We start from the raw sequence: 24,023 nt of genomic DNA on the forward strand, positions 1-24,023 counted from the left end.
CTGCAAATACTTGCATTTAACATGGCATCACCGTGAGATTTCATTATCCACTATAGTTTGACTGCCAGCTATCAAATCCAGAAGCAGGAAATTGAGACATATCAGCCTACAAGTTGATTGTGAAGATGATCTTATGAATCCTGCATTTACACCTTCATCTAATGCTACGTATTCCATCTACTGAAGAATGTAATACTGCATACATTTTAAGTTCTCTCTATATACACGCTTTTATAGGACGTAGAACATTTAAAATGCATCTATTTTGCATGCCTGTGCAATGTTCTATGTGACGGAAAGTATAGCAATAACGGCAGGGTGGCAAAGTCTTTGGCTACGCCAAATGAGCACAAGCCCAAACACAGCAGCTGTGAACACAGAAAAGAAAGAAAAAAAGCTTCTTACCTTTTGAGGGCCTCAGGTAGGCAGGGATCTCCAGCAAAATACCCTCACCTCCACTGCCAACCCTTAAATGAGGTCTGGGAAGGGGTGAATCCTTACCCCACCCCTTCTGGTCATTCAGCTACATTGCACGAACCTGAGTTCCACAGGGCTGGCCCTGCCTTCCCACCAGGTGCTCAGTCACTGGTTCAAGCTGTGACTGAGCATTTCTGCTACAGTGTGTACGTTTGTGCATGTATATACACCTGTGCATGTTATTTAAAAGTCCTCCTTTCAGAAGGCTTCCTACTGACAATACAAGCTAGCAAATACAGCTCAGAGAAAACATCCAGAAATTATGACAACCACATTCATTAACCCAAAGTTTGCGCAAGTTCATCTTAACAGGACTAATATAATAGTTCAAAATGGAACTAGGTTCAAATAAGGGAAAAGCCTTTGCTTGCATCTCACTTTTGTTACTTCTCTAACCTTCTCCATACAAATAGTTTGCTCTTATAAAGGTCTGTAATGCTAAACCTGAAAGTATTTATAAGGATGGTTTCTGATGCCTTCTTCTAAGGTCACATACCTCAAACAGGTTTCATGATTAGTTATACAAAACAAACAAAAATATGACTGTGCCTATGTAATGCTCAGACATTTATGTCTGTGTAAATTCATGTACCTAGAGATAATGGAAAATGTACCAGGAATGCTTATTTGTAAGACTATGTTGGAACAGTTTCAAATGCGATTTTCAGTTCTAGTACAGTAACTTTTTCTACTCTGTCTTATATTCAAAGTCTCTTTGCTACAGGGAAAGACATACGAAGTCAACTCACAGTTTGTTACAAATTTACAAACTCATTTTTTTTTCCAGTTAATTACCTTAATTACCTGAGTCTCCCTGACTTGACTTCAAGTTCAGCCTGCATGATGTCTCCTACTCTAGACAGCAGAAACACTACGCTAGTTTAAAGAGGAAAAAAAAAAAAAAAAGGAAAAAGGTTAGAAAACAGGTAAGTGAGAGCTCAGCAATAACTGGTTCTTTATGTTACAGTGACTTAAGTTCCCATGTTACCAGGAAGTAAAACTGGTTTGCATTAATTCTCATAGAAAAGAACATAAATGCCACACAACACTCATTAGAAATATAGAATTTATTAACTCTTTACATTAAGACAGCAACATATTGCAACTTCGAGTGTGCCACTTTATCACAGATGACTTACAGATCCTCTGTACAGCTTACAGCTGTAGCTATTGCTAGCCCAGAAATGTTTTACTGAATTGGAGTGGCTCTTTAAATCTTTCAGTCATTAGCAGCAATTTTTGCAGAAGGGTAGTCCTGAAAATCCACTTCATGAAAATACATCTGTCAAAGCCTGTGGTATCCAGCTGCATAATGAATCTTTATAGTTTGTAGTCTAAAGAAACCAACTTTGACAGCAGCAGTGGGCAGGGAGATTGAGGACTTGCCCCTTCCCTTCAGAAACAGTTTTCAATAAAGGCAATTCCATGTCATAAGGCCACCAAATTCCTCACTATCTTTGAACTGCACTTTTGACAAGGCAAACTCCTTTCCTATCCTTTGAGTTCTGCAGTCCTTACTCCCGTTTCCCCTTGCACATCCAGGTGCAAGCTAACAAAAGCAGTCAATATTACAGTTCTGATATCATCCTAAAATATTTAAGAAACCCACAACTAGAAAAGTCTGAGCAACAGAAAAAGAAAATTGTTTAAAGCTTCCAAGAACCACAAACAAGAATTATCTGCACAACCAGTGCCCTGACATTACTCTGTGTATTTCCCCTTATTCTTACAAGCTCAGAAGAAAGGCAGTAGTTTTGTTTTGTTTTTTAACCCCTTTAGTCTTTTAACCCTTTGCATGTTCTGCAGGAGAATACAAGGACTTACAGTGCCTTATTGCACAAAAATTCAGAGGAACAAGGAAGTGAAAAGAGATAAGGAGACACTGCTGTTAGCAGGCTCTGCACCAGCCATACAGAGAATATGCATATGCAAAAGGGATTTTGTTGCTTTGTTTTTGTGTTAATTAAAAAAAAAAAAAAAGAAAAACACTATTCCTGCTAAGGCTGGTTGCACAATACTTGTTTTTAAGAACCACCTTTCAGTCTGACTCTGTTCCTGCAGAAAGACTTCTTTGTGATCCATTTCTCACTAACATCTTGCTGTAGTTTTTCTGTTGTTCTTCCTTGAAACTATCTTTGACTTTTGCTCGTTTCAGACCTCCATCCCTGCAGAGAAAGAGCAAAGAGTAAGCCATCATGTTTGCTGTTGAGTTTTTTTGTTTTAAATACGCTATCATCAAACTACACGTCACATCAACTGATGTGAGTCAACTCTACTCTTAACATCCAACATCTCAGAGATTTTTCTCAACTTCTACACCAGTTTTAGTAGTTTTTTTTTCTTTGTTTCTCTAAACAGTACGTACTTTAAGCCTTAATGCACATGTTGTCCAACTGTAGAGCTCATTTATTAAAGCAGTCTGATCCAGTGCTGACAACAGGTTCCAACTAGGATACAAGTCTTTGCCCATCTGAGGGGCTTTTCCTATGGCCAGATGGCCTCATAGCTGAATCAGTTCACCCATTTTCCATAGATTTTTTTATTCATATACACGTATATGACTGTTACAGTTACTCCCTTGTATTCTCCCAGGTAAAATGAAGTTAGATGCGTTTCTCAATCAAAAAACATTTAACAACTAACAGAAGCCTACAAGTTCAAGCAGTCCATACAGTCTTACTAATGATGCAGTCGCTTACCAGGGAAGTTCAGTCAGTCCCCCTTGGCGAGCAATGGCTGACCTTACTCGGTTGGCAAACTGAACAGCGTCTTCTCCATCCTTTGAGTGTTTTAAGTTGAATCAAAACAGAGAGAAGTAAATTCAAACTGACCTCCATCACCATCATCTGCTCCATCATTAACTGTGTACCAAGTAATCCCACCCTCCTCATGCCAACATAACCTGAGGTTTCCATGAGATAAACATTTAGCTCATTTTTCTCCACAATATTGAAGTTAAGGGAACTTGTGCTCCAAAATCATGGATTAATAGAGAGGATAAGGTTTTAAGCTACAAACATACCATTAACTGCAGCTTGCATTAGTAGCAACGCTATCATATACAGCAGTATATTTACCACTATTCTTTGCATCTTTAGTACAGCAATGGTAGTATTGAGCTGCATTCTACATTCAGCAGAGATTCTCCCAGTATTTCAATACATCTGAAAAAGCTAAGTCTAATCATTTATTAAACTAACCACCAATAAAAGCCCTGCATAAAACAGATTTGGAGACATGGAGTGGACAGGGGTTTTGGAGAAGAGTGCAAAGAGACACTTGCAAACAGTGATGATCTTACCTTTCTAACCATTGGTGGCATGTACCACACGTGGCAAACAATGGCCCAGCTGGTCATTATTCTCAGCAGGTAGCTGACAATGTTGTGTTTGCTGCTGTTCCAGAACGCGTCTCCAAACTGAGGATCATACTGCAAGGGATCACAGGAAAAATAAAAATGAAAACACTCTTTCCCTCACAAATCACCACAGTTTGTCTTAAGCACAAGGGTGGGTGCTTTCAGCCACAGGCCAGGCTCATTCCAGTCACTTGCAAGCCAGGAATCAACCACAGCAAGTGGCCAGTTGTCACTGCTACTGCGCTTTTCATTAGCAGCTCTGAGACAGCTTCCCATCACCCTGACAAAAACAGACCCCAAATCATTTTCAAGTTGAGCAGCCAGACACTTCCTCATACCTTGATTGCAACAGGATAGATTGTCCCTCCTATTTCAAAGCTGCCCTTCTTGAACATCATTACGGATGTATTGTTTATACAGGTGCCTGTGCAGAAGATAAAGTTAGTATTTCACAAAGCCTAGCACATTTCAGTAGCAACAGCAAGGAGGAGTAAAGGCAGGCCCTTATGGGGAAGTTAAGCACCTCTCCACACTCGCTTTTCTTCCTTCTCTTGTGATTGATTTGCTGAATAAAGCCACAGCGTGTGTGAGAGAAAAAAGTCAAGGCTAAGGTTAGATCAGTAGCACTGTGAATAAACATTCATGGGGCAAAATAAACTGTCTTCTCATTCTTTGGCCAGGACACCCAACAAGCAGGGCAGTATTGCATTGCCTTAGGGTAATTTTACATGAAAGATGAATAAAATAAGAAAGCTAACCCAGAGGTGAGAATTCATTTGGGCACCACAAATCACAAGAAAAGAACAGACATGAACGTATGCTCAACAGAGGGAAAAAAAGAACAGTTCAACTTCTTACCTTCTGGGAAAATTAAGATTGGAAGCTTGTTCTTATCTGCCACATGTTCCCTGAGTCTGTGGAAGCAAAAGGTAAAGTTAAAACAGCTGTTCTTCCACATTTCTTTCCCCAGGCAGATGTATCAGATTACCAAACACACTGTAAGAAACCAAAACTGTTTAATGGACACAAATCTGTACTTTCCATTCTTTTGCAACAAATCTGAAACACTGTACAATGAGTCCTTCATTACCACATACAAATTGTTCCAATTAGTTTTACACTGAAGCAACGCTTTGCCTGTATGTTACTTTATAAATGGTTGTCAGGAAAGCCAAGCAACCTATGCCATTAGGTCATGCCAATTAACTCCAAACAAACTCAGTTTACAAGTGGCTTACAGCAGGAAAAAACCTGCCACACTTGTTGGAAGATCTTTTTCAGCCAGATACTTCCCCACACACTCCACCTCCACATCAGCAAGCAAAGACTATCATGTCTAACACCTCCCTTCTTGAATTAAGCCTAGACAGATCCTGTTATAGAAAGTCCACTTCATATGCAGAATTCAAGTTAATTTAATTTAAATATTGTGACTTTAACAGCAAAGTAGCTGTTAGGATGATAATTTCCCAGATCTGATATTCTGTGGTTGTCCCTTGCATTTCAGATCTTACTAGAACCTTTGTACCTGAACTGTTTCATTCTTTCAAGCACTTCTCTGTGACTCAGGAGCCATTCATTTTGACCACTGTACCAAAGCCCACTCAAACAAGCACTTTCAGGTCATTCTGAATAAACCTGATCAGTGGACACCATCTCTTCAACCCACTACAAGAACAACACTCTGTTTCATGCCAGTTTACAGTAAGTTGCAATAACAGTTTACTAGCGTCCCTATGATTGGGGTTTATAATCAGCAGTGCCCATGTGGAATAAAGGCAACTGCACATGCCAAAAGATGACACTTCTGCAAATCAACCTTTTGAACTTTCAGGATCTTCAGGTCATACAATTTCCCCATTTCCCACTGCAACCTCACTGCCTGTTTGCACTTCTGTCTTTCCACAAGCATGTCTCCTGATATGGGTCTCTTCAAAGCTTACTTCATAAATCGGGATCTTCAATTGTAGAATGACTGTTCAGAGGTGGTCTTTGAATCACTAGAATGTACCAGAGTCACACGAGTAGCACAATTCCCCATTCCAGCTCACACCTCACCTTTTTGTCACTAGATGGCGGTCTTTAATTTCCGAGCGCTCAAACCAGACATGAGGACAGGCCTTCACGGTGGCTCTTTGAATAACTCCCATCAATCCACCGTGAACCTGGCCAACCTGCAGGCCCAGTGAAACACATCAGCAAACAAGACCTCCAGAAAAGAACAGTTTTCTCTCTTGCATCCCAGCAGATTAGGTCATACTGTAAATCACATCTCAGGATTGAGTAGTGTGCACAGAAGTTATTAAAGCACATTCACTTGAAAGGATCTACAAGCACGCAAGAAAGCCTCTGAAGTATTTCAAACAGAGCCTGAATTGACATTCCCAGAGCAATTTCATCAACATGAAACTTGAAGTCAAACTTCAACATACTTTATGTTTTTCCCCAGTGACTCACGCTCAAGGTAACCTTATCCACCAATTTTGAAAGCTAAAAAAAATACTGAACTCGTGAACCATTATGTCAATGGTTTTTTCCTTTTCCTTTTCCCATCTTTCCTCTCTGCCATCAGTCTCCTCATACCATTGCATAGCATCCATCGTTGGTCAGAATGATCGCATCTATCGGTGATGTGTGGTTAGCAACGCAAATGCCTCCTTTCTGAGGTTTGTTCTCCCTGCAATTACACAATTAGTTGTTAGACTACTAGTGCACTCAGCACCACAACTCTGTAAAGCCATCAGTTAAATCATCACCTAGCATGACATAAACCTGTGGTTCAGGAACAAACTGCCCTCCCCTCCACACACCTCCCCCAGTTCCTAATAGAATACTCATAAACAAAGGAACATAAACACAGTTTTAAAGCCGTAACATTAGCTTGCTCACTTGTTATGGTAATGGATAGTCCCAGACAGAGCTCTCACAAGGATCCGGGAGCATGTGAGGTGCACCACTTCACTCAGATAGTTTTTCAGACTGAAAGAGAAGACACAGGCATCTGGGGCATGCTGGAAAGCAGCTAGACACATGGGATAAGTCCTTTACCCTACTCAACATAACATAGGGCTAAAAGATTTTCCTGGAACTGTGGTGTAGGACTAATCCCAGGTCTACCACCCACTACACCTATGCCAAGAGGCACATCATGTCCTTGGTCTCATTTACCTAAGCAAGACACTTGTGCTGGGATTTAAAAAACAGTCTTTTTTTTTTTTTTCTTTTAGTACTCTAGGTGAGTATTTCTCATGGCAGCAAGAAGGGCCCCATCGAAGCACTAGCCTCAGTGCCAAACATGGCAAGCAGCCACCCTCAGCAAGGCAGCATTTTTGTGGGTAGAGCAGACTATCAGTAGTCCACAACGTGTAAAACCTGTCCAGTCTCAATCTTCAGTACTTTGGACTGATGCAAGGCTACCTAATTGGCAGTTTGATCCTCACACAGACAGCACTCACCTGCTGTTTGGAAACTGTCCTATCACTGTTGTCCCCACAATCATTGAGGTAATCCCAATGGCAGCGAGAGTAAAGCTACAGAGAAACAGACATAAAAGCCAAGAAAATTCAATTTATATCAGTATCACACTGCAACAGAAAAGGAACTCCAGTGTTCAATTATCCTGCAGATCCTTTGCACAGTCAGTTAATTCCCTGATATACAATGCTCAAAACCAAACTAGCTAAGGCAGCAGCATCAGATGCCCTGACGCATGTAGTGTGCAAGTTTGACACTGATATTTAGAGGACTGCACAGTTTACATTCACATTTTCAATATAAGCGACTTAGGGAAAGCATTCCACGAAGAGATGATCAATAGACCTCACGTACTGTCCTCAGTGCACAAGATAAATGCTCTGAATGGCTTCTTAGCAACTCAGAGGAGAGTTTAAGCCACTTGATCTTCTGTATATGCCAATTTTGACTTAGTCTGAAAAAAAACGGGGAGGAGCACATTTATGTGATCCCTGAGCAACAAAAACCCTCTGCAGCTGCAAGCTTACCGGAGTGGCAGAAGGAAGCAGTACCGCACTATAACCCCAATGACCCACACAACAGTAAGCCTCAGGCTGACGTAGTGGAAGTTGACGTTAGTCCTTGTGAGGAGATTCCAGGAGACCAGCTCTTCAGAGGAAAACCTCTGAGTGACTTCATCTTCCACAATGGCCTCAAACCCTTTTCTGCAGAAATAGAATATGTCGGAGAATTGGAACTCCATTCGATGTAGACCCGCAATTTCTTTCTCCATAGGTGTTTCATTTCTTTCAATGATACCTTAAGGAAGAAAAGGGTAACCATATGAAGAAGCAAATCTATAAATTAAACAGTCACCCTCCAGAACTCTGCTTTGGTTTAGGATACAAATCTACTGTCAGAGCTGGACTTTTTTTTTTAAAGCTCACTGTTTGATAAGCATTCACTTGCTATATGAGCTTTTAAAGACAAGTCATGTAAATATAAAGATCAAGTAGCTGCTTTCTGGACTGGCTCAAGTAATTGATGACTGAAGAAATCCAGAATAGCATTTAACCAGAACCACCATCCCCTCAGACACTCAACTGCATGACAGAGGTCCAAGTTCAGGTAACTACTTTGTCAGATGCCCTCTGATGAACTGCGTATCTGCTGTGTCTCAAGGTCGAGACACACGGGGAAGGAGGAAGCATCCAGCTGTTTCAAATTACAAAAGCCTTTCTCACAAGTACACACCCTGCAGGGCTTAACTTCCCCTGAATTCCCAAAAAAGCCTTGCCATCCAGAGATACATTACATACAATAGTCACATTACAACTGATGTGGGAATTCTTTGTACTGCACTGTATCACACATACGTGTGAACACAAGGAGCTCCAAGAAATGCCTCAGAAGCCTCCAATGTAAATACTGAAAAAAGCACCCAAGAAAGACATCACACTGCAAACTCCTAGCATCTTCACACCTGAATTTTGCAGCCATAGCTTGCTATTTCATCAAGAACAGCACATTTTCCTTTTGCTAGCCTATAAACATAAGGAAATAAATATGGCACACCCAAACATGCACATTTCCCTCAGAATCTGAATTATACAAAGCACCACATTCAGCAGCACGGATTACTTCTGTGTAGTGTTCTAAGCACAGATCGGAGCTTTATTTCACATTCCTTCTTTTTCAGGCAGTCCCTTAGAAGTGTCAGGGGGCCCGACCTCCACACTGCAGGCCAGACAGCCCAGCCTCTTGCTCCACTCAGCTGCTGGGGTGGAAGAGAAGTCACAGCCAACAAGTGGGCCAGTGAGACTCCAGCACCCAGCGCACCAGCAACATTCCATGCACTGCTTCCCAGAACCCAGAAAGCTCAGCCAAGCAGCTGCCTTCCCAGCTCGGGCTTCTCAGCTCAAACTGCCATGAGCACTGACACAAGGCTCAAGTTGAACACACTGCTGGCACACCACAGCTGTAACCTTTCCTCACCAGCCGCACAGTCATCGTCACACCCCTGTGCATAGGCTGCCTTTGGGACAAGGTATTACAAGCAGGACCTGAAGGTATTAGGATCACAACTAAGCACATGCTACTTAAGTGATATACTTAGCCCTCTGGTTATCAGAAGATAGTGTTTAACAGCCTTTAATCCCTTGGCCGTAGGCAGAGCTCAGATTGCCAGAGGTAGCTGAAAGACAGCTTTAGGTAGGAGTACAGCAAAGATCTTTCTCAACAACACACCATAGCTACGGCATTACTCAGCATGGCAACACGAGCCCTGAGCTTCTCAGTTCTCACACACTGGTTAGCTAGCTAATTATGCAAGCCTCAAACTTCTCACTATCTGCTACTTACATTACTTGCATATGTCTTCTAGTGGATGTCACATAAGTGACTTTAACAGTGCTTCAGTGTTTTCATACCCATCAACTTGAAGAGGAGTGCTTTTTGACCAGCCTGCACTTACACTGACAGCTCAGAGCTGGCTCCCCAGCTGCTCTGAGACCCAGATCTAACCTCTAAATACCTGCTCATCCAAGAGCTCAAATACTGGGACCAGCACAGAAGCACACTGCCCTTTAAACATTAAACACAAGGAAACAGTCCCAGATGATTCCTCACGTAGCAAGAACCAGCTAACATGTTTCTTGGGACTACTCTTCACACACATGGGTCTGACTGCTATTTTTGCTAACAGGTATGAAATACACAGGATTTTGGTACTGGAGAGAAAGGCAGTGTCTGCTCAGTCACCTTCTCACATTTACATCAAGAGACCAGGTGAGATTAGTATTTAAGGTATTTGAGTAAGCACATCGTTCCTCTGCAATGAAAAAAACTAGTCCTTGTATGTGCAACATTCCCTTTTTTCCTGACCCATCTCCCACTGAGCACTGGGTTGTTAGGACAGACAGGAGAGGTAGTGCACATTCCCCTCGTGTCAGCCAGCACTGAACACACACATGCATACACACGTGCAGACCACCACCTTTACCCCATTTTAATCAGCTACGCAACAATTCATTATCAGCAGAAATTTCTCCTCCCTCAGTAAATATTGCATAATGCAACCAGGCCTCTGCCTCCTCACATTCTGACACCTCAGCAAATGCCAATACAGGATTGATAGACCTTCACCCACCCCAGTCACCAAGTAGTCTCACCCACGTACAGGAACCTAATCATAAGTCAGTCCCTACAAGAGTAGTGCAGAGAAAGCAGTTTGGTGTGAGAGCACAGATATCCTCCATGCTTCCCACACCTTCTCAAAGAAGTAGATCAGAACAACATGCACTGTTTAAGTCTTCTCTCTCTAAAGCTTTCCTCTCCTTTCTAGGAAAAAAAAACCTATGTGCCTCCACAATCAAACTTAGAGGAAGGACAGTGCTCTCTCCGACTCTGCAATTAGAGCAGCACAGTCACATCCTCCATACTCTCAGTGACCCAAGGTATGATGGGACTCATCACCCTTAAATGAAGGATGAGTCTCACTCCCTGTATCACTGACTCTGTGGAGCATAAGGTAGCTGATGAAACACCTTTTTGTCCCCCCAGATAATCTTCAAAACACACACATGACACAGAAAAAATAAGTTTTTCTCCAGCCACGACAGAAATTGTTAGGAGATCAATTTTGACATGCATTAAGAACTGCTGTGCAGTACCTCCAGTTTACTGTTACAGCTGCCAACTGGTAGCTGAGTCTGCTACCATCAAAGCCTATTTCAGGCCTGCCATAAAGACAGCACAATAACCAGTGTTTCCAGTATTGGTAAGGATGCTCCTTTGCAGATGAAATGCAATCAATCAGCTCTGCAGCTCAATCCCCATTATTGTATCACAGTCACATCAGCTAACTGGTAGAATCAGATAATAATTCACTTGTATGCTAAAGGGCAAACTCCTGCTTCCAGCTCTGCTGCCAAACAAAGAGAGAGACAGAGAAAACACTGACACTAAAGCAGTCAAGAAAGCAGAGCAAATCCATGGTGACACAAAGGCAGTTGGTACCAGGACCAGAGCTACACTCACTGCATACACAGTTCCCAGATCCTCTTGTGGCCAACAGTGACCTAGCACAAGCTACCATGATACATGCACTGTATGGGATAAGAAACAGTTGTTTTTTTAAACACCACCACATTATTTCAAACTTGGGCTAAAGAAAGAAATATGAAGCAACTATTCAGCTGTCTTAACAAAAGAGAGCAGCAAGAAGCTTACCTGTGAATTAACTAAGTCAAGGGACCAACTCTTAACACCAGCACACTAAGAGAAAAAGTATAACAGCACACATATCCATAGACCTCCAATAGCACAGAGCTTGTGGAACACAGTCCACTATGTGGTCAGATCTACTAAGATATTACTAAATGCACCCTGATGCTCCCAAGATAGAGTTGGCAAACAGCTTTGCAGGCTGTAATCTAAACGCTGCTTTCAAGACAAAAGCACGTTCATATTGCAACTCATGTTTCCCCTCTGCAGGAACAGTGAACGTGCCAGTAGCATTGCAAAATAATTAGACATACAGTAAGTAGATGGCCATCCCACTCCTCTATTATTTCTCTTTCTTGAGCTCACACATACTTTCTCATTTGAAAAGGGCTCGGTCTGCCTACTCCAGCATGTTAGTCTTAACAATATGATCTTAATCCAAGTTCTTACCATTAGCAGCAGGAATCTTCAGCATCTGTGGCTGTGGCTTTTTGACACCTTTTTCAATCCGTATAGTGGCCCACTGTTGAAAAGAAAGAACACATTAATTTTCCAGTGTAGTAATCACTTAAGAAAGAAGTGTCCTGCAAAGCAACACTGTAATTTTCAGTCTCTTCACCAGATAATAATCACTGGTATTCCTAAAACCATATATATACTACCCCTCTGAAGGAATACTGTTGAATATGTCTAATAACAAAAACCATGCAGGTACAGTCAGCTCTTTCTGACTGCTTGCCAGTCTTCAGAGAAGCAACACCGAGCCTGTCATTTCAGGCACAGAGCCACCACAAGCCTCCGTCACTGGGCAGCTCCTGGAGCTGAGCAGCACAACAACCCTGATGAGCACATAGCACAATGCAACTCATTCTACCAATGCTATTTCACTACAAAAAGATCAAACTATAAAAATAAGGTCCTCAGTGGATTAAGTCCAACTGAGGCCTGAACAAGCCAGCTCACCAGGGTTGTTTTTTACTACACAGTTTGGGAAAAGGAGGCTGAAAGATGGGAGGAAGGAACCCTTGCTCCCCTGGCCACAGGGAGCACACTGAAGCTTCTCAGCACCTCCACCTGCCCACAAACATGAGGTAGAACCTCCCTGGCATCATGAAACATCTTCTCACTTGCAGCTCTGGCAAGGCTGTAGCTAGTTTACATTATTCTTGGGCTTTCTTGACCTTCAGCTCTGTCAGCTCTGCGCAGCACCATGCAACAGCCCTTCTGCCTACTTCAGGTTTCATTTTTATCAGGTCGACCACAGCAAACCCTCGGCTGCCCTGGAGCCTGCCCATCACCTTGGAGCAGATCTTCTGCCCTGGGTCCACTCCTCCACACAGCTACTTTGCCATCAGATGGAAAGTCCAGCTGAAGAGGACTGGCTTAGTAGCTCACTCTGAAGGAGGTAACTGTTTTAGTTCCTTCCCCCTGAGACCTTACCTTATTCATAGAAAAGTTATTATGGTAAGTGCTTTCAAAAAAACACTGATCTTCTGCTGTTCAGACCTTCGCAGTTCCAGCAGCAAAGTCGTGTTAGTTCACAGCACAGAAACAGGCTGTGTTAATCTATGCAGAAAGGACTCGAAGCAAGGTGGGACAGATGGAAGTCACAGGACATCGTTTGGGTCAGCCCAAAGCTAAACCATGCTGTTTTCTCCTTTTCCATTCAACACAGCTGTGGGGCACTGGGGATTTAGGTCCATCCTGAAGGCATTACCTCCAGCACTTAAGCTCTCATGACCAGCACTGATAGAACTGCTTCCTATATCCCATCTCACTATATCAAGTCCTCCTCAAATAAGTCTTCAAAACCTTGTGCCGGCCCACTTTTGCTTTGCACAACGAGGGAAAGAGCTTCTCTGGAGCTTAGAAAAAATATGCAACTCTCTTCTGATTATTCTCATTACAGAAATCCTGTGGTTACAAGCTCAGCTCACATCCAAAGAAAGTTTCAGCCCAACCAAGCACAAGGCAGCAACAACTTGAAGATGCAGGCTATTGAGACATAGTTGTGCAATACTCTGAAATTTGCAATATGCCAATATATAGCAATATCCTCTGACACTTCACTTAGCAAAGCAAGTAATGGACTTTTCCCCAAAGCACATAGAGACCACAGACTCACGTAAGTCCACCAACCAACCTTCTACCACCTTCTCAGAATACATTTGTGTTTCCCACTCAGTCTAATAGTCCACTTCTTCATCTAACTTAGGCAAGCTGCAGTCCCCCAAAAGAGAACTTGAAGGGCAAAGGAAAAGATCAGAGAGGACTGTTCTTTTTGCCCTTTGCTTTCCCAGCAGATGGGCACAGGGCCACAGCCCAGCACCATTACAGATGTTGCACAGAGCATTTCCAGGGACTGCTGCCTTGCACTCCATCAGGGGAGAGAGAGCTGAGGCAACTTCACTTTTACTGCCAGCTCTCCCAGGAGACTGAAGCACTCTTCAGAAAGCCATCCAGCCACCACATTAGGCCATCTTCCCTTCTTGTTCCTTTCTCACACGTGAGACTTTGGGCACTTATCAGGGCACAACTCTACCAGCTGCTACTGCAAACTAGCTTTAAATCTTATTAGCTCTTTCTCCCATGTCTGTCAAACTTCCAAAGACCAGGCACGTGCCAAGCAGCATTGCTTGATTCTAACTCAAGTTTACCTAATGTAATCATGCCACTTATCCTTAGGCACTTGAAATAAATTGCTGGCTTTGACACTCACTTGATCTAACTTTGATCAAGTGAGAAGCTTGTTTATATCCAACTTGGAAAACAAGAAGCACCTCATGCAGCTATGTGAGTCATTTTCCTTCCTCCTTGCCAGCTGGTGATCTGCACCATCCATTGCGACTTCAGCTGCTTGCTACCCTAATGCTCAGCTTCACACCACAAAGAGCTTTCACTACATAATCTGATTCATCTCACAGAGAGGAAAATACCGTCTGTGTACTGGAGATCAAAAAGCATCCTGAAAGTCAAGTACAGGCTCAGTTTTCTTAAGCAGATGACCAAAAAGCCACGTGGCAGGTTTCATGGATGTACTGCAGTAACACTGACATGAGTGCAGGTGCTGAGCAGGCAGCCTGAGGCGCCAGGTGCAGACCTAAGCCTTCTCCAGGGACGCCAGAGCAGATTTTGGGAAGAAGCATAAAACACCAGATTCTTCAACACTAAAAGTAAGTCATGCATCCTGTGCTACTCATTGAACTAGTATGTAAAGCTAGAAATCAGCAGTGACAAAGCATGCAAACACCACAGATCCAACTCGGTAACGTTGCTATTTGCACTGCTCAGAGCTAAGTAGCTTTCATGCTTTAGTCACACACACAAGTCTGAAGATACCATGCTACATCTCGCCAGATAAGAATAGCCTACCAACCTTCCCTTGAGAACATCCCCACCTCATCCTGATAGGAAAGGCTTTTAAGTTTCCAACCCCTGAAAAACTCCCCCACGCACCAACAGCCTATATAAGATAGTTAAGAGACCTATACGGGTTATGCAGTACTCAAGAAAGGTCCAATTAGACTTCAGACGCAAAATAATAATAGTAATAATAATAAAATAAAATTGCAAAAGATTTTCAAAGTCAACACATTTACAAGTAGATACAATGTACAAAGTCAAATGCAACACATGGCTTCATGAAAGCGAACAGAAAAGATCATCTGTGAGAATGGATCAAGTCAGCTCAGAATACAATGTGCATTTCCCCTATTACCCTAGTAAATTGAGCTTTTCTTGTTTATCATCTTGAAATATCATCTCTGATTTAGGAGCCGTATTCACTGATTATTGAAAAGAGAGATTACCAAGCTACTGAAGCAGACTGAAATCTTAAATCATAACGGTGTTGGAATCACTGCTGATTTATTGAACGAGGCTGGCAGGTCCTGCTCAGCACAAAAGCTGCCGTGCTAGTTTAGGTGATCACTCCTTCCTGGAGACCTTCCAAACCTCAAGAGCAACAGAGATTTCAGAGCACCTCCCACGCAATGGGAGGCAGGGAAATCTGTGTAAATGAAAACAGCAATGCAAGAAAAGGAGCAATCATTTCAGAGGGGGGTGAAAAGTTCTCTGGTTATCCATGTTATCTTTTCCTCACCCTCATAAGATATCTTTGCCATTGCCTCCAAACAGGACAACTTGTTCTAGCTTTACAGGAAAGAAGAAGGGGGATATACAACAGAAATGCTAAGCTGCTAATGCCAGCTCCATGCATTATAACTTGAAGGCAAGACGTGGCTACAGCTGCTGCTCTTTGTGAACAGCATTTACTAATCAACAGCATCAGAAACACTGGTGCTCATTTGCAATGAAGTTGGGAGCATTTCAGGTCAGTGTTGTTGACCAGAAAGATGTTGAATTAATTATTGATGCAACCCCGGCGGAGGGTAACCCCAGCTCTAGCAACCTTACCTGCATACAAGCAGTCTTCATTATTAAATCTGTTGAAACCACCCATAAGAACCTGCACAGGACCGGGGCAGCTGAGGAACTTAATTAACACAGCCAAGGAATTTAAGATTATGTAGTAGATGTGCTAAAACACTTTTTCAAAAGCTTTTTCTGGCCTGTCAGCATGAGTGCATCATCCCCATCAGACTCATCTTCAAGAGCTGCTTTCCATTAACTTCTGCCCCTTCAGAGCCATCCTCTCAACTCAGAGCTCTCCACCCAACAACTCACAAACAACACCAACTACAGAGATACAAAGACCTTCAACAATGCTGTTAGACACCACTAATCAGCAAAACTTGATGATAGAAGTCAACGAATTCAACATGACTCAGCAGAAATCCCACAGTGATTCACAGATTACAGGCTATGTATTTCGCCTTTTCTTTCCTCACCCTTACACTTAGCATCACATGCCATAGCTCCTAATCCCAAATGGCTTAGTGAGCAAAGCTGATGCCTGGAGAATGAGGGAAGGAACACATCCCATCCCACGTGGCAAGGACCTACTGTTTGATCAATGGCACAAAGACATCCTTGTTGCCCCAAGGTATATTCTCAACATTAGGTCCTGTCAGGTTGTACAAGTGATCTCTAAAGCAAGCGCCTTCACTTCATAGGTGCTAAATACTGTTACACCCTTCTCAGTGAAAGCGCATTCCCTGCCTGGCAGCATTATAAATTAGTAGAAATTGCTTCTGTCACAAGGGGCCACAGTTACATAATGTGAACACACCTACTACTCCAAGTATTATTATCACACTCTGGGAGAAAAAAAAACAAGCCAAAAAATGCTTTCTCTGCTAGTCAAAAGCCCCAGAGATGGAAAACTTTGATGGAGGGGAGTATATGATTGAGACCAGGAAAGAAAGATGCACAAAATTAAAAATTGGAAGCAACCTGGGAGTGTTTAAAACCAACAAAGAGAGCTGTCTTGCTGTGACAGATCACAGGAGGCAGTCTCTGTCATTTCAACAATAAAAAATATTTCTGTGGCGAGTGATTCCACGAGCATCAACACAACAGGGCAGCATCAGCCTAAAGTATTCTTCATAGAAGTCAGCAGCTGCCAGACAAGCTTTTGTAGCAATTACCCAACATTTGAACTACACACACATGCTAACACTGTGCCAGAGATTGTTCTTATCATACTGGAAGGGAAGCCACAGACAGAAGTTTCCTCTCAATTTGGAAGAGCAGTTTAGAAGCGAGTTAATATTCTGGAAAGAATACAGCAGGGGAAGAAGATTTTCTGATAACAAGTAGGCAACCAGCACAACTGCAATATAAGAATAGCTTGTCATGGTCCTCCTCTATTTTCACCTTCTCATGTAGAGAAACAAATACATGTTTATGTACCTTATATAAAGCTGGTCATCCCTAGTACAATACTCTGAGTTCAATCAATGCAGCCCAACAGAAGTACATCCTCAACACTGCTGTCTGTACATGCTTAGAATAATGTTCCTTGCTAAGACAGCTCAGCATGGAGAAAAAGTCATTGTGCACCAACTGATCTCCCTTGTCAGTATTATCAGCACACCAGAGCACAAGAACACTTTTGTTCTTTAAAGGAGCTTTTACTCTCCCTTTCCCTGGGCCATGCCTGAAGCATAGGAAATAAGCATCGCCCCTTCTGAATCAAGTGTAAACAGATCTACTTCTACAAGCACACAAAAATACTATCTCAAGCCCAGCACCCTTCTCATCTTGCTCCATACCACAGCCTCACGTTTGTCTGCCACATTACACACCAGTGGGGATTAACAGACACACTGGCACACTTCAGACTCTCCTTTTACTTGGTACCCAGACTCCAGTGCCCAAGATGGTGGAGCTGGCCCATCGTAACAAATTAGCTCGAATAACGCACATACATTACCTGACAGTACAAGCTATGCAGAAATTCAGTACCATAATCACCATGCCCTCCCAGTGAGCCAAGAGAGGATCACACACCAAAGCAGAGCCAAAGTAGAGTAACCCAATAAACAGCAATAGTTCCTTCAGTCCAGCCCAAAGAGACAACAGATGCTGTAGATATGCAAATTGCTTTACAGGCCCAAGATCCCACCATCATCCTGGCAAAGGTGAGGGTTTGGCTGGGAGATCCGAGGCTGGAACTGAAGAGGAAGCTGTCAAGAAAGCCACTGCAAGGAGTCTCACTTGTCCGAGACTGCAGCATCCTATGACTCAACACAGCCACTACTCAGCAGGAAGCCCACAGACTGAATTCAACAGCCAAGGAAGTTTCAGGCAGTAAGCACAGCTGCACAAGGCCAACAGCTCCATATTCACCACGTTCCTCTGCTAATGTTATTTCTGTCACAGAGAAGTCAGATGTGACAATACCTATCTCCAGGGGCTCCTGGAGGCACTACCTGGAACTGGCTCTGTGACAAGCTGCTAAGCAAGGTCTATCTGTGAGCCAAGGGGACATTTCTCAACAACAGGCCAGCTGTGAGATGTTCTCCACATGCACGCATTCTGTAGGAGAGAATGATCCACGCCTCAAGTTCACCTTGTTTCCTCTAATCAGGACGAGTCTGTCTGCTCAGAAAATGAAGCAGAGCCCAGCACGGCCGGCTCCTCACCTCAGAACCCTTCCCCAGCTTGGGAACGGCTACTCCGCACCCTACACCAGAACAAATCTGTCTCAGGCCCCCCAGAAAGCACTTGAAGCACGCTCACTCGCACCGAAAGCCTTAAAACGTACCCACGGCAGACACACCCGAGAGCTATCGCTGAAGAACGGGACGAACCGAGGCGGCACCCACGGCACAGCCACAGGCCGTACCCAGCCCGCCACGGCGGCCCCGCGCCCCCGCCCGCGCACCGCGGCCGTGAAGGACGTGCGGGCCGCCTACCTCCAGCGTCTTCACCAGCACCCACATGTAGGCCTCGGAGATGCCCAGCGAGACACCCAGCGCCGAGGGCAGCACGATGAGGGCGAGCACCAGCGAGAGCCACGCCGTGCCCAGCGACACCGCCAGCGAGCCCAGCTCCTCCATGGCGGCGAGCGAGCGCCCGCCGGCACCTCCGGCACCACCACAGTCCCCGCGGGCGCGGGCGCCGCCGCCCTAAGGCCCTGCGGCACGCCCCGCGGCCCGCCCATCTCGCTGCCGCCTCGGCGCGGTGTGCTGGAAAGGTGCGGGACGAGCCGGGCGTTCCGTGTTATTGAGGCACTTTGTCTGCAGGGGGCGCGCGGCGAGGGAGCGCGCGAGAGCGTTGCTTCCGTGGCGGTCGGAGGCGAGAGGGCGTGGGGTCACAGGATCACGGGGGTCACAAGGGACTGCTGGAGGTTCCCCCGCTGGAGCGGATCCCTGCAGCGGGTCGCACAGGAAAAGGCCAGGCGGGTTCTGAGTATCTCCACAGACGGAGATTCCATGACCACAGTGTTTAGTGCTCTGTTACCCTCTTTCATCTGGGGAGGACTTGTCCTCTTTGGGTTCAGTGGGCGTTCTCTTGTCCAAAGCCCCTTGTGTCTACAGAGGGCTCACTGATCTCCACCCCCAGTTTGATAACTTGTTTGGGCTAATCTGCCTGTTTCACAGAGCTGTTGCTGTGGCCAGAGCTTGCCATTTATTGGAACTCATCTGCTCCTTTTTCTGAATCTTTTTCCTCCATTTCATCTCTGTTGTTACGCATCTCCATGTAGCATCCAACAATTTGTCAATAGATCTGGCATCCCTTTCTTCTGCTTTTGCAATTTCTAATATCTGAATTTGATTGTCCCACAAACAACGTGACAAAGGTGAATGCATGAGATTCTTTTTCAAGATCCGGATCTGCCCGTTTCCTAGCTGTTTAGCATAACCTTTCATAGAATGCAGACGGAGTTTCATCTTTGCCTTGCACCACTTGGCACAATTTTGGTCTTACAGCCTTTACTCCAAATAGAATTAACCTTTGATATTCAGTTATTAAACACCTCTGTGCTTGATTGTTAAGGTCCCATCCAAGGCTGACGGCTGGAAAATGTTTATCTGAACTTCCTGCTTGGTATCTTGAGGTTGAATTTTCTCAACCTTACCTTTAGCTTTAGCTAAGGCTGCTCTCTGTTCCTCATAAGAGGATGAAATGCCCAAAATTACCTGCAGATCCTGCCAATTGGGATCACGATTCTCAATTATAGTTTCTAACAATTTTCCCACGTTTTCTGGGTCTTCTCTCTATTCTCCTGCCATTTCCTTCCAAATCTTCAAGTCCTGTATAGCGAAGGGGACTTTGAGGAATACAGAAGTGCCTTCCATTCCAACCACTTGCCTTAAGGGAGCTTGTATTACATCACCCCCTCCTCCTCTGCAAGTTATCCTTGCTATTGTACTGAAACTATCAGTCTCTCCTTCACTGTCTATTTGACTGCTCACATCCTCCCCCCTGCCTCATTTATACTCTTGGAGGCCACAGACAATTCCACATCCTCTTCCTCCTTTGATATCTCCTTAAATTTCTGACACTCTTTACTAATACTGCACCTGAAGAACATTGCTTTGGCAATTTTACTCTATGCCATTCCAGTGTTGAAACATTTGCATCCTTCATCAACAGTCTGCATTCCTTCTGACTTTTATAATCATTCCTCAATTGAAAAATATATCCATATATGATACCACATCCCATTTTCTGGCCCTTCTATCAAAAAACATTAGTTGTAAAATAGTATTATCACTGATATTCATTCCTTGATCTCCTGAAGTATGCACTGGCCACCATCAATTACATACATTATTAATTTTTCTCACAAAACAGATATCCTCCAAACATTCCCCAGTGTCCCAAAATGTAACCCAGTGCCAATGCCTCAGGTATTCCTTCTACCAAGTCACAGGGACCTCCCTTTATTATTTTCAACAAATGGTATGCCAAAACTGAGCTCTTCACAATAATTTCTTAAACAATATAAAAGAAGTGTAAAAACAAAACGAAGTTGTCATACTTCTGTCATCACTGTAGTAATGCGTGAAGACTATACACAGAAGTAATTTCCTGCAACTGAAATACCTTAAAATACCTTTTTACAATGTCTCTGGGACAAGCATTAGCCAATTATTCACCACTTCCTGGGAAGCAAAAGAGGAATCCCTGGAAAATAACATTGTTGTTCCCATTTTGTATTGATTGTTTCTTTGTTCCAAGGAAACAGAGAAGGTATATCCTGAACTAGATGTATTTCTGCTGTCATACAACGTTCCTCTTCTAACGTTGGCAATTATCTGAGCATCAGCTATCAAAATAAATTGGAAAGAAATAATGATTATCCTAAGAATACATACGTTCTTTCCCATACCTGTATCACCTGGAACCAGATGAGTTGCTTGTGCTCAAAGCCAGAAAGCAGCTTGGATCAGAAACAACTGGGTGCTATTTCATAATATATACCTGCTAGCGCTACATTTAAAATTTGCATTCTCTTTTTTTTTTTTTTTTTTTTTTTTAAAACCATCAGGAAGCCAAACAAGGCCTTTATTCTTCATCCATGAATTTTCATTGCAGATGCAAATGGAGAAGGCCAAGGGAGGTGGTTTGTTTGTTTATTCAGGGACCTGAAATTTCTCTTCTAAGGACAGATGGAGAAAAGCAGCAACAGTGTAATCTGTCTAGCTCTTCAGGTCAATAATATAGACACACTCGTGCAGCGTGAGGGTTTCTTTTATTAGCTGACAGAACCGTGAAAATTGAAAATAATGGATGATTTTGATCGAGCCTGTGCACTTGTTAGCCAATGTTCTAGTAAAACAAAAAGGCTGAAGTCAGTATAGGGTATGTCTAATTTGGTACCACACCAAATTCCAGAGTTAGAGGGCTGAGATCCATCCATGCCCCTGAAACATCAGAGGAAAATTCTGGAGGCCTCTTCTAACATTCTTTCTGAGGAATTAAAGTGCCACTTTTCTACTTTAACAGAATGGCTGTTTTACCTACCCCTGTTCTGGATGGCACTGGACATAGCCAGACACCTGCAGATTCCATGAACAAGCAGTAGGGAACGAACAGCTTCCACTATTTGTTTCTTACAGCATGGGAAGATCACTGTTTTGATTCCTGCTGTCACATAAGCATAATGGGGCAAAAATGCTGTTGAAAAAAAATACTAATGGGCACCAGTTTCAGGTGCCCAAACCGAGGCAAGACTGAACGAATAAACAGAACCTACTGCATCCAGGTTTCCCTATACCACTGAATGAATATTTCACAATGATATTAACATTAAAATGCAGGAAAAAAAAATCAATTTTCACAGTGAGCTGCTCAAAGAACCTTTTTCTCTGCCTGGGAGAGCGTGGAAGAAATGTGTCTGGTGATCTGACATTCTCCTCTTAGTGACAAAGCTGCCAACTCCTGGAGTGAACATGTTCAAGTGCTTTCTTTCAATTTATCTTGCATTCCCATCAAAGGACAGCTAGCTGCTTCCTGCAAAAACTGTTGACTTACTTAAAGCAGAAATAAATTACCGTCCTTGCCAAGTGGCCTTTGCCTTGTAAAAAAAAAAAAAAAAGATACAGCTGTTATAAAGCACTGATCATTTATCTACTGATAAATTAGTTTAAAATTAATTCCATCATTTCATTTTGTCTGCTCTGTACTCCATGAGAACACACAGTTCTACTGCCCCACTCCAAGCAGTGAGCCTGCTTTCTTCTTTCAGGCAGTGGGACCCTACTTTAACACGGGTATGGCAGCATCGTTCCATCAGTGCCTCAGAGAGCGGCACTCATGTTAACAATTTTCCATGGCTTCATTTTCCGAAGGCCTATTTTATGTGCAAAGACTACATACTTTCTAATGTAACATCATCCAGGAGAAAGTGCAAACCACAAGAAAGAAAAATCCTGTGAAGATATATCAGCATTGTTAAAACTCAGAAGAAAACTTTTTGTATACCCTCATACTTTGACTTATTTCATGAAGTGTAAGACATACAAAGAAGTGCAGAAGTAGAAATTAAATGCTCCAAATTTATCTAAACCAGATGCTCCGAATGAATCCAAAAACTGCAGAGCCTTTTAATTTTTTTGGCTGCACTTACTTTATCCTACTTGATTACCAGTCCCTGTAGAGTTTGTCTCTGTGAAGTGTAACTGCAAATTGGTTTCCAGGATCAGGGAAATGCTATTGAAGTGTCTGGACAGCATCATTTCCATCAGCACTGCTAAGTTATTGTACTTACTATTGGCTAGTGGTGGGTCAGATCTAGTAAGAAGTATCTTTTTGTTTGTCTCCTGTCACTAGAACTGGCAGCTTCAGAATATCAAACGGTAAGTTTCTGTATTCTATTGGAAATAAATATGGTACTTATCCATGCTACCTTCTATCTCCTACCACTCTGCTATTCTGCAATGGCAGGTAGCCATTAAACCACTTGGGAATTCTGCTCTCTTTCATTTGTCTTATGACTGCAGGCAGGTCACAATTTCTTTCCACCACTTTATTTGCTATAACTCACTGTAAAAATTGATATGCTGTATACACAAAACAGTCAGATAGTTTCAGCTTCAGTTTGTATCCTGGAACCTACCGGAATTTTATCCTCTGCCATGCTGCTGTGCTAATCCTTGTTGCACAGAAACCACAGATAAGCTTTAGAGGCAGCCTTGCTTTTACATAGCTTTTATGCCTAGCAGCCCATATTCACGAGCTGCAGCGAATTGTGTGCAGGCTCCAGGAAGGATCGAGGTGCAGGAGCACTGTGCACTTCATCAGCTCAGCACTGAGGTGTATCCCGCCTCAATCAATTTAAATTCCATAAATCAGAGATTATGGTTGCTAGGAGTTCAGTGATACAGTTACAATTATAAACCTTTAAAAATCCTAAATCTAGCTTTTTGTTACAAAGTATGGGTAAATGTGGGTACCCCAAAATAGTGTTAACAGAAGCTAGCAGAAAGAAAGCTGATTCTTGCTGAAATAGCCAGTGTGGAATGGATTGCAGTAAAGACAACTGCAGTCAAAGAAAAGCACCCTTTTCTGCCCAGGACTGACAGTCAAGTGACCTTTCCCAGAAGCAACCAGCCCAGCCTTTTTCTTCACAATCATTGCAAGGTAGGCCCAAGGC

General features: G+C 43.2%; 1 protein-coding gene across 1 annotated transcript; it reads right to left on the reverse strand.

Moving 5' to 3' along the window:
- Positions 1-1,526: 1,526 nt before the first annotated feature.
- Positions 1,527-19,048, reverse strand: LOC128080334 (glycerol-3-phosphate acyltransferase 3). The gene is made up of 12 exons (XM_052682419.1): positions 18,835-19,048; positions 11,963-12,035; positions 7,837-8,107; positions 7,291-7,365; positions 6,725-6,814; positions 6,419-6,512; positions 5,894-6,009; positions 4,694-4,749; positions 4,174-4,259; positions 3,779-3,907; positions 3,177-3,256; positions 1,527-2,642 (listed from the first exon to the last, which is right to left on the reverse strand). The coding sequence occupies exons 1-12, from the start codon at positions 18,976-18,978 to the stop codon at positions 2,516-2,518; spliced, it is 1,341 nt and encodes a 446-aa protein (XP_052538379.1). The 5' UTR covers positions 18,979-19,048; the 3' UTR covers positions 1,527-2,515.
- Between the last annotated feature and the right edge of the window lie 4,975 nt (positions 19,049-24,023).

Source organism: Tympanuchus pallidicinctus, unplaced genomic scaffold (assembly GCF_026119805.1).
Source record: "Tympanuchus pallidicinctus isolate F22 unplaced genomic scaffold, pur_lepc_1.0 scaffold2, whole genome shotgun sequence".
Lineage (NCBI taxonomy): Eukaryota > Metazoa > Chordata > Aves > Galliformes > Phasianidae > Tympanuchus > Tympanuchus pallidicinctus.

Coding starts and splice junctions, on each gene's coding strand:
- LOC128080334 (XM_052682419.1), bottom strand. CDS start 18,978: ATGGAGGAGCTGGGCTCGCTGGCGGTGTCGCTGGGCACGGCGTGGCTC. Junction 4,260..4,693: donor AATCTTAATTTTCCCAGAAG/GTAAGAAGTTGA, acceptor TCTTCTGCACAG/GCACCTGTATAAACAATACA. Junction 3,908..4,173: donor TCTATCCTGTTGCAATCAAG/GTATGAGGAAGT, acceptor GATCCCTTGCAG/TATGATCCTCAGTTTGGAGA.